At 36.0% G+C, this 13,613-nt stretch overlaps 1 protein-coding gene across 1 annotated transcript in view; it reads left to right on the top strand.

Annotated features, from left to right (window-relative positions):
• The window catches only part of LOC149837417 (COP9 signalosome complex subunit 6a-like), a 60,363-nt gene that overhangs the window by 26,461 nt on the left and 20,289 nt on the right, over positions 1-13,613 (top strand). Inside the window, exon 2 of the mRNA XM_090006028.1 lies at positions 1,602-1,690. Coding sequence (XP_089862154.1) covers positions 1,602-1,690 — 89 coding nt within the window. The remainder of the gene's footprint in view (positions 1-1,601; positions 1,691-13,613) is intronic.

The raw sequence follows: 13,613 nt of genomic DNA, 5'->3' as shown, positions 1-13,613 counted from the left end.
TGTAGGTCACACACATATGTGTGTTTATATGAAAAATTGTCATAATTGATGTAAAAAGCATATATATATGCAAGAAAAACATAAAAAAAGGTGGGAAAAAGGAATAAGAAGAAGAAGAAGGTGGAGAAGAAAAAAAGGGAGAATAAAGAAGAAAAAGGGGCAGGAGCTGAGAGGAGAGACAAAAGGCAAGGGAGATGGAGAGAGGGGAGAGCAAGAGGTAGGAAAAGAAGAAAAACAAAAAAGAGGGGTGGTGGTTAAAGAGGAAGGGGATTAGGGCTTTTTAAAACCTCTCCTGTATTTCATAATAATGAACAGTAACAAAATCTCCGAATACCCTCGTTGCCTAGGCGCTGACTAGTCGCCTAGTTGGTGCCTGGTTGGTAAAAGTGCATTGACCGATTAGTTGCTCTGGCCTAGGCGTTGGGTCAGCACCTAGGCCGACTAATCCTGCTTTTAAGTCCATGGACATAATGCTGCAAAAAGTGTTGGAAACATATTGTGCTATGCCCTTGCAGAGATCAAGAGCTGCAGCAAGCTTCATTTAGTCGGTTTGTTGGAGACATGCAACTGGATCTCTGCTTTAAGCACAAAGGGCATGGTACAGTAGGGTCTATGTTTCAAGGACAATATGTCTCAGTTTTACAGGGGACTGATCACGATACAATGAACACCTTTTAGCCAAATGAGGACAATTGATTAGTTCAACACTTTCATGAATCCAGTACATCATTCGCAACAAACAAATAATCCTGTTATGGTCTTGATACATATCAAATTTTGCTGACATTCATACCTTTTTGTTTTCATATTATATGTTCATTTGATCTCCTGATAAATTATAGGACATATGTCGACTTGCTTTGCAGGAAAAGAGGGGCATTTGTGACTATTCACCTTTGTTTTTTTCCTTCCCTTTTTTCAAGGGAATGGTGTTTGGTGCATGTGAAGTATAAAGTTAATCTAGGCTTCTATTGCAATGGCATGGTCAAGGCTGGCCCTTCTACTTGTCTTCAGGGTGGTCAGAAAAGAAACACATGAAATATTTTAAAACTTCCCATGTCCATCAACTTGCTTCTAAAGTTTGTTCACCAAAATCTGTTATTACAACATTTATCTCCATAATTGGCAATGAAGCATTTAGAATAATTGCTAAAAGTTGTGGTGGAAAGGTATGACCTAAGAAACACCAACACTGACGGGCTATAGCTATACCCCAATAGTTCACTTGGTTATAATCTCATATCTCGTTACCTAAGAAACACCAACACTGACGGGCTATACCCCAATAGTTCACTTGGTTATATATCTCATATCTCGTTCCTGCTGATTTTGTTTTTTGGAAAACTTCATTTTTTTCCGTATCTTAAAAGTTGTTCTCCATCAAGCTGCCTATTCTTATGAAAGTGGGTCATCCAGACTCCAGAGTGCATGTCTTAGATTGTGGTCTTTCACCCATGTGTTCCATTATCTCTATTTCTTTCTCTCTCTTTGATGATCAATATTGTAATTTCTGTTTCTTTTGGATAGGTTATAATGATATTGTTATCATTTCTGGTGGTGTGTTTTGGTTAAACATGAGCTGATTTTTTGCCATGATCCAGATAAAAAAGTCTTCCCAAACTATTACATACTTGGTTGGTATTCAACTGGAACCGATGCACAAGAAACTGATATGCAAATTCACAAAGCTGTAAGATTGCTTATCCATCAGGCTTCTATTTGTTGAATCTCTGGCTTCCTTTTTAGTTATTTATAACTATGCCAGGTGCTTATTTCTATTGACCTTTAGCCCTTGGCTATTTTATTATTCAATTCTTTTCAGTAGCATTGGATGGTGCATAAAAAAGGATTTTTGTTTTTTGTGGAGAAGCATTGACCTGATGTTGGAACGTGGAAGTCCACTTCTTCAAACGTTTATTAAGAGCTAAGGTTTTTGCAGGGTAGGAATAAAAATTCAATAATGTTTTGAGCTAGTCACCCGTATCGTTAAAGGTAATTTCTCGGAGAGATTTTCAAAAGTTGATAAATCTTGGGAATATTCTCGAGAGTTTAAAAAATTGAAAAAAACATAAATAACAACAAAAAAACTAAGAAAGCAATAAGTTTTCCATTATTTTTCTTTAAAAAATATAAACAAACATGTTTTAAAGGTTTTAAAATATAAAAGAAACAATAAAAGGAAATGCAAACTTAAAATTAAAAAAAGGAGTTTTTCCCAAAAATTATATTTTGTCTTTTGGCGATATTTTGAAAATATAGCGAGATATTACCTTTAATATCGGCTACCTTAAAATATCGGTATTTCTCTCGATATTTTCAAAATATCACCGACATCAGTGACAGTAGTTTTGAGATTTTACGTCTTGACAAAAGAAATGTTAAATGACACAATACAATTTGTATAAGATTTTGGGATCTTACATGTCAATTTTGTATTCTAAACACATGAATCCAAAGAAATGCCTATATAGGTGTGCATTTGCTTTTTGGCGAAAGTTGCAATTCAAAATTTAAACCAAACATTGAGAAGCGAGGAACAAACTACAAGACAACTAGACATTTGAGAATAATAGCAGCAAGTTTGTAGAAAGTGGATTGGAGTCTGTGTTAGCTGGGCTCTAGATAGTATACATATTATTAAGAAATCATATTTTTTAATAAAAATCCAAAAATCCAAAAGATTAGGAAAAAATTCTAAAAAATTTCTAATGCAAGAAACAATGAAATTAGCTACAAAGTAAAACCATAATATCACATATCAAATAATTATGAACTACATAAGACATTGAACATTCAATATTCAACATAATATGTTATGAATGACATGCATATCTCCCAAGAAAAGTGTAAATTATAAATAGTGTGCACCATAACAAAACCTAGCTACCAAGTCACAAGATTCACAATAGTGTCTTTACATAAACAAAAAAAATCATAGTACTTTTTAATAATTAAAGTTTTACATAACCAAGTTGTTTCAAACTTCAAACAAAAACGAACTAGATGATCTCATTTATCCTCATCCTCATCATCTTACTGTGGTTTCTCTCTTAAGCCCTTTGAGCTATATAAGATGGGTACTTCTACCAGCTCCTTGTACCCATGTCATACCCGCACTAGTCACAAAGTAACAGAAAAGATAATAAAGAGAGAGAGTTTTAACATGGTTCAGTGACAGTACATCCACGATGCTTCAAAGCATAATGAATTACATCTGGGCGAGTTCCACTATATATCGATATGCAGCCAGTAAATATTTAGATGTGATCATATTCATCCAATATCATCAGATTTCCTAAATTTAAGGACACATTGGGGAGGAGAATTACAATTAAGGCTAATCTTTTGTCAATCTGGTTTGATTCTCTTGATTTGACAAGTTGATTGGACATCATCCGATTGCATGTGGCAGGCTGCACAGATCTTATCTCTTTGCATTTGGTATCAATGATCTTATCTTTAGACTCTGGATCAGATCTTTGAAGTTGTGGTTCCAATACTTGTTGTTTATCATCAAGTTCTCTAACATCTCCCCTACAAAATCAATAGCTTGGGATGTACATTAAGTTTGGATCCAAGAACACAAAACTGAGTCGAAGGCAGCTGTTTGGCTAAAATATTTGCTATGTGATCTTGAGAGCACAGGTGCCGAACTACTAACTGCTGTTTGGCTAAGCAGTCATGAATGAAGTGAACATCAATTTCCACATGTTTACCTCTCTGATGAAAATAGGATAAGCAGCCATAAATGTGGCACTAACATTGTCCCACCAAAGAACAGGTGGGCAGTGATGTTGAACTTCAAGTTCATAAAGGTACTGAATCCGCAGAAGTTCTGAAACAATATTAGCAACTGCACGGTACTCAGTTTTCTTTTTTTGGTCCTGCGGCCTGCCTAGGATGATTAGTCCTTTTTAGGGGTCTTCTGCCTAGGCTCCAACTAGCACTTTTGACAACTAAGCAAGCAACACCCTTTCTCCAATAAAAGCTTCTTTATTAGGTCCATCAAAGTCACCTCGATTCATAGCAGCTGAACACTTAATTTGATAAAGCTCATGCTTAGACTTCCCTCGAAGGAGCTCTTTTCTCATGACCTGATCTTTCACATAAGCATGGTTAAGATGAAACTCAAAGATAACTTGATTATCTGAAACAAATTTGTTAACTGAAAGAAGACTACTAGTAATTTGAGGCACATGCAGAACATCTTTAAGAATAAACTTAGAACCAGAGATATTAAATTTTGAAAGACCAATATTGTGTAAAATTAAACCTGCGTCATTCCTTATCTTGATTGAATCCTACCCTTAGTATGGAGAGTGGACAGATAATGTAATACCCGTGAATTTTATCAAACAAATAAACTTGAAATTTATGTCCTTAAGCTGGTACAAAGATGTTTTTATTGTTTATTCGTATTTGGATCTTAGATATCTTATTTGGATTTTAAATGATTGGATCCTGATATCCAGTTCGAATCTTCGATATTCCATTTGGATCTTAGATATCGGATCGCGAACATTAAATTGAATATTTAATAATAGGTTTCCGTCAAATGGATCAGATCTTTGGTATTGGATCCTCAATATCATGATTAAATTTGATATTGGATCAAAAATGTATTAGGCAGATCTGCAAAATTATAAGCGGATCTTAAAGGGGAAAAACCCTATATATAGAGTCCATAACATTGTATTTGGATCCGTATAAATCTATTGAATGTCTGAATCCTAAACCATATGGTCGAAAGGTCTGGATCCAAATTACATTATGTGGATCTTGGACATTGAAACTTCAATATTGATGTGGATTTGCGCATCAGAAGTATAAATGTCCAATTAAAATTATATATTTGGATCCATGATAATTTATCTGGATCCATCATAATAAAGAGAAAATTTTTGGATCCTTGAATCCAGATTTGCTTATGTGAATCCATAAACAAATCGAACCATGGATCCCTATCACATCGAACGCCCATTAGAGAATGGTTCAAAGTTTAAAAGGTTTGGATCCTTGAATGGATCCGAATGGCCCAAAAGCGCGGACCCAACTATAAGCGGGTCACGAGTTCTGTCGAACCAAACCCACACCCGATGGTGCGTTAAAATAAAATTACGAAAAAAAACATACTTGTTAAAAGTTAAAACACGATTAATTGAAGAAAAAAAATTGTAAACCCTAAAAAGAGTTTACATTTGAGTTAGGAAGAGAGGGGCTACATGTTTTCACACAAACACTGGAGAGAGTTGGGGTAACCGACCCACGGCCACCCACGATCTCCATGTCCCTCCAACTCCTCTCACGCTCATCTTTAAAACCCCTTCTCACTCTCACCCTTTCTCTCCCTCTTGTTATCTCTCTCTCGATTTGGAAAAGAAGGCACACAATTTGAGGAAAGGGCACACGACTTCTTAAAGAACACGACAACAGCAGGGATTCACGATTTCAGGTAGGGTATTCTGTGATTGTTGCTGTGTATTATGTTTCAAGCCCTGCAACGAGTTGCAATACACCCCCAACAAAAAAGAAAAATCGATATTAAAAGGGGTTTTTCCCCAAATTGTTTGAGGGCCGTGTATTTATGGGGGAGATCTGTGGACCGAACCCTAGCCTGGGGATTTAGATACCTGCTTTTAGCATTATATCATCTGTGGAAAAATTTCTATTAGGTATTATCTGCAGTTTTATTTATTTTTATTGTTTATGTATGATTCTTAACAAACACTGATCACTGTTTGTGTTCTCGAAAGGAGTTGCACAATCCCCTTAGTATCACGATGTTGTGTTAACTTAATGATAACAAAGAGAAGTCTTCCGTTATTCCTTTTGGGGTTCTCGTGGGTTTAAAAAAAAATTAATACGTTGGAATTACTGCATTTGTATGTTTTTTCTTCTGATAATATGCAAGTCTCTCTGATATGCCTGTCCAACATTGGAAAATTTTTGTAACATGTTCAATATTCTGACATGAGTTTTTGGCATTGAATATTATGTTGAAATCACTACTCTTGTGTATTTTGTTTTTTATAATAACCTGCAATACGTGAAATACTATAAAGAATATGTCTAATATGCAAAATAACAAAATACATTGACATCTCTGACCTGCGTGTTACATTAGTCATTTTTTTTCAATGTTGGGTCTGCATATTAGACATATTCTTTATAGTATTTCACGTATTGTAGGTTATTATAAAAAACAAAATACACAAAGATCAGGAATTTCAACATATTATTCAATGCCAAATACCCATGTCAGAATATTGAACATATTACAAATTTTTTCCAATGTTGGACATGCATCTCAGACAAACATTCATATTATCAGAAGAAAACACACACAAATGCAGTAATTCCAGCGTATTAATTTTTTATTTTTTTTGAAACCCACGAAAACCCTAAAAGTAATAACTGCCGACTTCTCTTTGCTATCATTAAGTTAACATAACGTCGTGATACTAAGAGGATTGTGCAACTCCTTTCGAGAACACAAATGATGATCAGTGTTTGTTAAGAATCATACATAAACAACAATAAAAATAAATAAAACTGCAGATAATACCTAATAGAAATTTTTTCACAGATGATATAATGCTAAAAGCACATATCTAAATCCACATGCTAGGGTTCGGTCCACAGATCTCCCCCATAAATACACGACCCTCAAACCATTTGGGGAAAACCCCTTTTTTAATATCGATTTTTCTTTCTTGTTGGGGGTGTATTGCAACTTGTTGCAGGGCTTGAAACACAATACACAACAACAATCACAGAATACCCTACTTGAAATCGCGAATCCCTGCTGTTGTCGTGCTCTTCGAAAAGTCGTGTGCCCTTTCCTCAAATCGTGTGCCTTCTTTTCCAAATCGAGAGAGAGATAACAAGAGGGAGAGAAAGGGTGAAAGTGGGGAGGGGTTTTAAAGATGAGCGTGAGAGGAGGAGTTGGAGGGACATGGAGATCGTGGGTGGCCGTGGGTCGGTTACCCCAACTCTCTCCAGTGTTTGCGTGAAAACACGTAGCCCGTCTTTTCCTGACTCAAATGTAAACTCTTTTTAGGGTTTACAATTATTTTTCTTCACTTAATCGTGTTTTAACTTTTAACAAGTATGTTTTTTTTTCGTAATTTTATTTTAACTCACCATCGGGTGTGGGTTTTGTTCGACCGAACTCGTGACCCGCTTATAGTTGGGTCCACGCTTTTGGGCCATTCGGTCCATTCAAGGATCCAAACCTTTTAAACTTTGAACCATTCTCTAATGGGCGTTCGATGTGATATGGATCCATGGTTCGATTTGTTTATGGATTCACATAAGCAAATCCGGATTCAAGGATCCAAATTTTTTTTCTTTATTATGATGGATCCAGATAAATTATCATGGATCCAAATATATAATTTTAATTGGACCCTTATACTTTTGATGCGCAAATCCACATCAATATTGAAGTTTCAATGTCCAAGATCCACATAATGTAATTTGAATCCAGACCTTTCGACCATATGGTTTAGGATTCAGACATTCGATAGATTGATACAGATCCAAATACAATGTTATGGACTTTATATATATAGGGTTTTTTCCTTTAAAGATCCACTTATATTTTTGCAGATCCACCTAATACATTTTTGATCCAATATCAAATTTAATCATGATATTGAGGATCCGATCTATTTGACAAAAATCTATTATTAAATATCCAATTTAATGTTCGCGATCCGATATCTAAGATTCAAATGGAATATCGAAGATTCAAACTGGATATTAAGGATCCAATCATTTAAGATCCAAATAGGATATCCGAGATCCAAATACGAATAAACAATAAAAACATCTTTGTACCATCTTAAGGACATAAATTTCAAGTTTATTTGTCTAATAAAATTCACGGGTATTACAGATAATGCATTCAAGCCATGAGTGATGTGATGTGAAGCTTCATAATGTGGCAATGGTGAAAGTAGATGCATGGTAGGCTTGAGGTTGGATTGAATTCCTTGCATTGACAGAATTTGCTGCATTCTCATGATTATTGCGTGAGATCTGATAGCAATTCCTGGCAATATTAAAAAACAATGGTATTCCTTCCTCGATCTGATGGATCTTGATCGTTTGATTGTCTCCCATGAAATCTGCCACGATTTCTATTTTGACCATAATTTCAACTATGATCACAACTGTTGTAGGACCTTGATTGATTGTTGGAGTTTGAATGCTGTGCACACTTGGCAGCAGCGATATTAGAACTAGTATGAATGTCTTCTTAGTTGGCCAGCTGTGACTCTTGGGACAACAAGAGACCATGAAGTTCACCAAGGGTTATAAGGTCTAAATGTGTGACAATGGATGTTCTAAGCAGCCCATACTCAGCTGGTAACCCTCCAGAATATGAAGGATCAAATCATCATCATTAAAAGTTTGGCTAGTTGATGAGTGATCATCCTAGTCTTCTGAAAATATTCATGAACCAAATTTAGTGCGTTTCTTAAGGGTTTGGAGTTGTTTGAGCTGCATCACTCAAAAACATGACTGTGCAGCATAGATTTGTTTCAACATATTCCAAACTTCTTAGGAAGTTTTCGGCCCTACAACTTGACTATGAACCGGTCTCAGATAGGGACGACATGATCCAGCTAAGGAGAAGCTGGTCCTGTCTCATCCATAACAGATATTCAGGATTTGACTCTTTAGTTTTGCCATCATTAGAAACAATGAATTTATCCGGACATTGTTTAGAACAGGGTTACTGGAAGCGCCATAGCATATGGGGAAGCGTGCATTTCAAAAGCATGAAACATGGTGCTTCCGAAACGTGCAAGGAAGTGAAAAAAATTGGGAAGCGTGCTTTCCTTTATTTTTTTAATTTTTTTTCTTACTTTTTTCGCTTTGGGAAGCTTGCTTCCCCTTATTTTTTATTATTTGTGTTTTTTTTTTACTTTTTCTTTTTTTTCCGCTTCTCCCTTGCTTCTGAGACGATTCCTAGTTCGCTTCTAAGTCGTCTCGCGCTTCCCGCTTTATAAAGTTTTGGAATTGCCTCGCTTCTTGCTCCTGCTTCCTCGTAGAACCATCTATAAATCTGTAGAGATCATACGATAGCAGCAAGGGAGTAAACTGTGACTCCCATAAAAGATCTCTTAAATTTAAATCTCTTATTCATCCAATATCATTAGATCTCTTAAATTTAAGGAACCACATCATGAAGGAGAATTACAAAGAGGTAAGACTGATCTTTGGTCAATCTGGCTTGATTCTCTTGATTTGGTAAGTTGGTTGAACATCATCCCACTGCTTGTGTCAGGCTGGATGGATCTTATCTCCTTGCATTTGGCATCAATAACCTTATCTTTAGAATCTGGATCAGATCTTTGAGATTGGGGTTCCAATATTTCTTGTTTAGCATCAAGTCCTCTAACATTTCCCTGCAAACTCAATGGTCTGATGATACTTAATGATGCTGGATGAAATGAAATGGGGATCTTCGAAACACGAGCTTTGATTAACAAGAGCAAGTGTCAAGAATGACACTAAAGCATAACCCTTAAAAAGGGTATAACTGGAAACAAAATAAAAATAAAAATGTATTCTTTATTGATATGAAAAACCAATTGCTTAAGAAGCATTGGAGTAAAATACAAGAGGGGCTGCACCCCTTTATATACACAGCTGAAAGAGGACTCAATAGAGCTGTTGGGCACAGTCCAACAACTCTATTTAGAGCTGTTGGAATGTGTCAGTCCAACAGCTCTAACGGTGTCAGTCCAACAGCTCTATTGCTAGTCAAGTCTGGACAGGACTTGACTAGCAACAGTCATTCTAGTTCAAACTGAACTAGATGACATAAAGACAAAAAATAAAAATAAAGGAAAAAAAATACAGAAAAGAAAGAAATTAAAAATGTATTTATATATATAATAATATAATATTATTATATATACATATATGTACAGTTTTACATTTTAACACTCCCCCTCAAACTTACGGTACAATGAGCGAAAGTTTGTCTAAGAGAAAGTGAAATCGGGGAGCAGCGAGAGGCTTTATAAAGAGGTCTGCTAACTGATATTCTGAAGTGACATATGGCAGATCAATTATCCCGTGTAGATATTCCTCTCTGACGTAGTGACAATCCATTTCGATGTGTTTGGTGCGTTCGTGGAATGTTCTGTTACTGGCAATGTAGATCGCACTTTTGTTGTCACAACACATTTGTGAAGCCTTTGTTGCTTCAACTCCCATGTCAGCAAGCAGTCGTCGGAGCCAAACTACTTCTATGGTCGTGGTTGCCATGGCTCTGTATTCAGCTTCGGTGGATGAGAGAGATACCTTCTGCTGCTTTTTACACCTCCACGAGATTAATGATTCCCCTAAAAAGACACAAAAGCCAGTGGTTGAGTGTCTGTTATTGGGATCACCTCCCCAATCAGCATCAGTATATGCAATTAAATCAAGAGAAGAGGAGGAAGATAAGAAAAGTCCTCGTGAAAGAGAGGACTTGATGTATCTGATAATACGCATGACTGCTCCCATATGAACAGAAGTAGGAGCATGTTGAAATTGACTTGCTGTATGGACAGCATGTGCTATATCTGGTCTGGTAATGGATAGATAGGAAAGTGCCCCGACAAGCTGTCTGTAAGGAGTAGGGTCTGCAAGAAGTTCTCCATCATCAATCTTCATTTTAACATTAACAACTTCTGGAGTGTCAACTTTCTTATCATCAGTAATACCAGACCTGAAAACAATATCAAAAGCAAATTTAGTCTGAGATAATAAATATCCTCTAGGAGAATAAGCAACTTCAATGCCTAAAAAATATCTCAACAAGCCCAAATCAGTCATTTCAAAATGAGATTTAAGAAGTGTTTTGATTGTTTCAACTCCCTGTTTATCGCTTCCGGTGATGATCATATCATCCACATAAAGAAGAAGCACAATGATTCCTGCATCAGAATTCTTAATAAACAAAGCAGTGTCAGTTAAACAGAATTGAAAACCAATATCAATCATAACACGACTAAACCTATCATACCAAGCTTTTGGTGCTTGTTTAAGTTCATAAAGAGCTTTTTCTAAGCGAAGGACTTTACCCTTAGGAATACTTAGACCAGGAGGGGGTTCCATATATACTTCTTCAACTAGCTTTCCATTTAAAAAAGCATTTTTGACATCCATTTGAAAAATAGACCATTTTTTGATAGAAGCTAAGGCAATTAAGGTTCGGACAGTAGTCATACGAGCCACCGGAGCAAAGGTTTCTTCATAATCAATCCCATATTCTTGGGCATAACCTTTGGCTACTAAACGGGCTTTATATCTTTCAAGAGTACCATCACTCTTGGTTTTAATTTTATAAACCCATCGACATCCTATAGTTTTCTTCCCTGGAGGAAGATCTTGAATATTCCATGTAGAAGCCTTTTCAAGTGCATCTAATTCAACTTTCATGGCTTCTATCCATTTGATATCATTTTTTGCTTGAAAATATGTGGATGGTTCTTCATATGAGTGAATATGATACAAACTTTTCTGGAGGCCTCGAGATTCGGGATGATTGTCTAGTTGGAATGTTAGAATATTTCTCAAGTGCACATGGAGTATTAGACTCTTGTCGCCTGGAATATTGAATACTAGTATCTCTATGAACTTCTTCATTTTCAACATTAAGATCAATAATTCTTGGATCATCATCAAAGTTACAATCAAGGTCATATTCATCAGATGTTGATGTTAGATCTAGCAAAAAGGAGTACTCAGTGACGTCTTTTAATTTTCTAAAATCAAAGAAGCTCTCCTTTTCAAGAAAGGAAACATTTCTAGACACATATAGTTTATTATTTTTGAAGTCAAAACATCTATAACCTTTCTGGTTTTCAGCATATCCTAAAAAGGCACAGGGAATCGCACGAGGGGAAAGTTTATCATTTTTGTCAGTAAATATGAAACATTTGCACCCAAATATTCTTAATCTAGAGTAGTCTGGAGAAATGTTCATAAGTTTTTCAATGGGAGTGATATTTTGTAACGAAGAAGATGGCATCCTATTAATGAGATAGGTGGCAGTTAAGGCAGCTTCTGCCCAAAAGTTTTTAGGGACTTGATTTGCTATTAATAAAGTTCTAGTGGTTTCTATAATATGGCGATGTTTTCGTTCTGCCAGTCCATTTTGTTGAGGTGTATAAGGACAAGATCTTTGATGTGTGATGCCATGCAATTTAAGATAATTTTGAAAATCTGTGGATAAAAACTCTCCCCCTGAATCTGTGCGAAAAATAGTAATATCATTTTGAAATTTGTTTTTAACCATATTATGAAAAGTTTGAAAGTATGAAAATACTTCAGACTTATGTTTGAGAAAGTATATCCACGTATGTCGGGAGAAATCATCGACAAAAATAACATAGTAAACAAATCCTCCTTTAGAAATTACTGGTGCAGGACCCCAAACATCTGAGTGTATTAATTCAAGTGGTCTTGAAGAGAAAAAGGTTCTGTTCTGAAATGGTAATCTTTTCATTTTGCCGAGAATACAATCTTTACAATCAAATGATTCAGAGTTACAAAATTTCCCTAGATTTGGAAAATGTTGGATTTTGGCTATATGTGGGTGACCAAGTCTCTTATGCCACAGTTCCAACTCTATTTTTTGAATATTATAACAAAAAGCTTTCTTCGGCATTTCCAAAAAATCCATGTAATAGAGTCCTCCTTCTCTATGGCCTTCCCCAATCAGCTTGCCTGACTGGCGATCCTGTACCCAACAACCATGAGAAGAAAAAGAAATATTACACCCATAATCAGAAATTTGAGATACAGATAAAAGATTTAAATTTAATTTGGGAACATGTCTAATTTCTGGAATAAATTTTTTTTTTTGTTTTATAAATTTTTTCAAAATCTCCTATTCCTTCTATTTCAAGAGAAGTCCCATCAGCAGTAAAGACCTTTGACACACTTGTTTTATTTTTAACACATTTGGATAGACTTTGATTATTTGGGGTCATATGAAAAGATGCACCAGAGTCAAGAAGCCAAGAAATTTTACCTAAATCAGAAAAAGATGAGGCTGCTGCGCCGGTTGAAGCTTCAGATGAGGAAGAGGCGCTTTTGATGAGAGGCTGAAGGATCTCCATTAGTTGGGCCAGGGAAACTGGTGCATCCTGATCTTTAGGCTCCGATCCAGCAATTGCAGCTCTTTTTTCTCTCAGCTCCTTAAGTTTGGGACATTGTGGCCTGTAGTGTCCCGGTTCATGACAGTGATGACAAATAACTTTCTTCTTATCATAGTCACCATTTTGTCGGTTAAAGTGAGGAGGCCTATATGATCGAACATGATTCCCTGGTCTAGACACGGCTAAAACGGAATCATCTTCAAGTTTTAAAGAACCTTTCCGGAGACGATTTTCTTCCATTGTTAACTCTTCAATAGTTTCCACAATAGAAGGAATTTTTCCCCGGTGAAGTAGGGCCGATTTAGTGGTTTCAAATTCCGGCCTTAATCCAGTGATAAATTGGTAAAAATGTTCAACATCGAGTTGTTTCTGACGAAGCTCGATGTCTTCGGCACAATGCCACTTTGGTTCTAAAAGGGAAAGTTCTTCCCAAAGTTCGGACAA

Source organism: Nuphar pumila, chromosome 5 (genome assembly GCF_984573655.1).
Source record: "Nuphar pumila chromosome 5, dmNupPumi1.hap1.1, whole genome shotgun sequence".
Lineage (NCBI taxonomy): Eukaryota > Viridiplantae > Streptophyta > Magnoliopsida > Nymphaeales > Nymphaeaceae > Nuphar > Nuphar pumila.
Note: the sequence above shows the minus strand (reverse complement) of the source record. Positions and strands in the feature narration are given on the sequence as shown.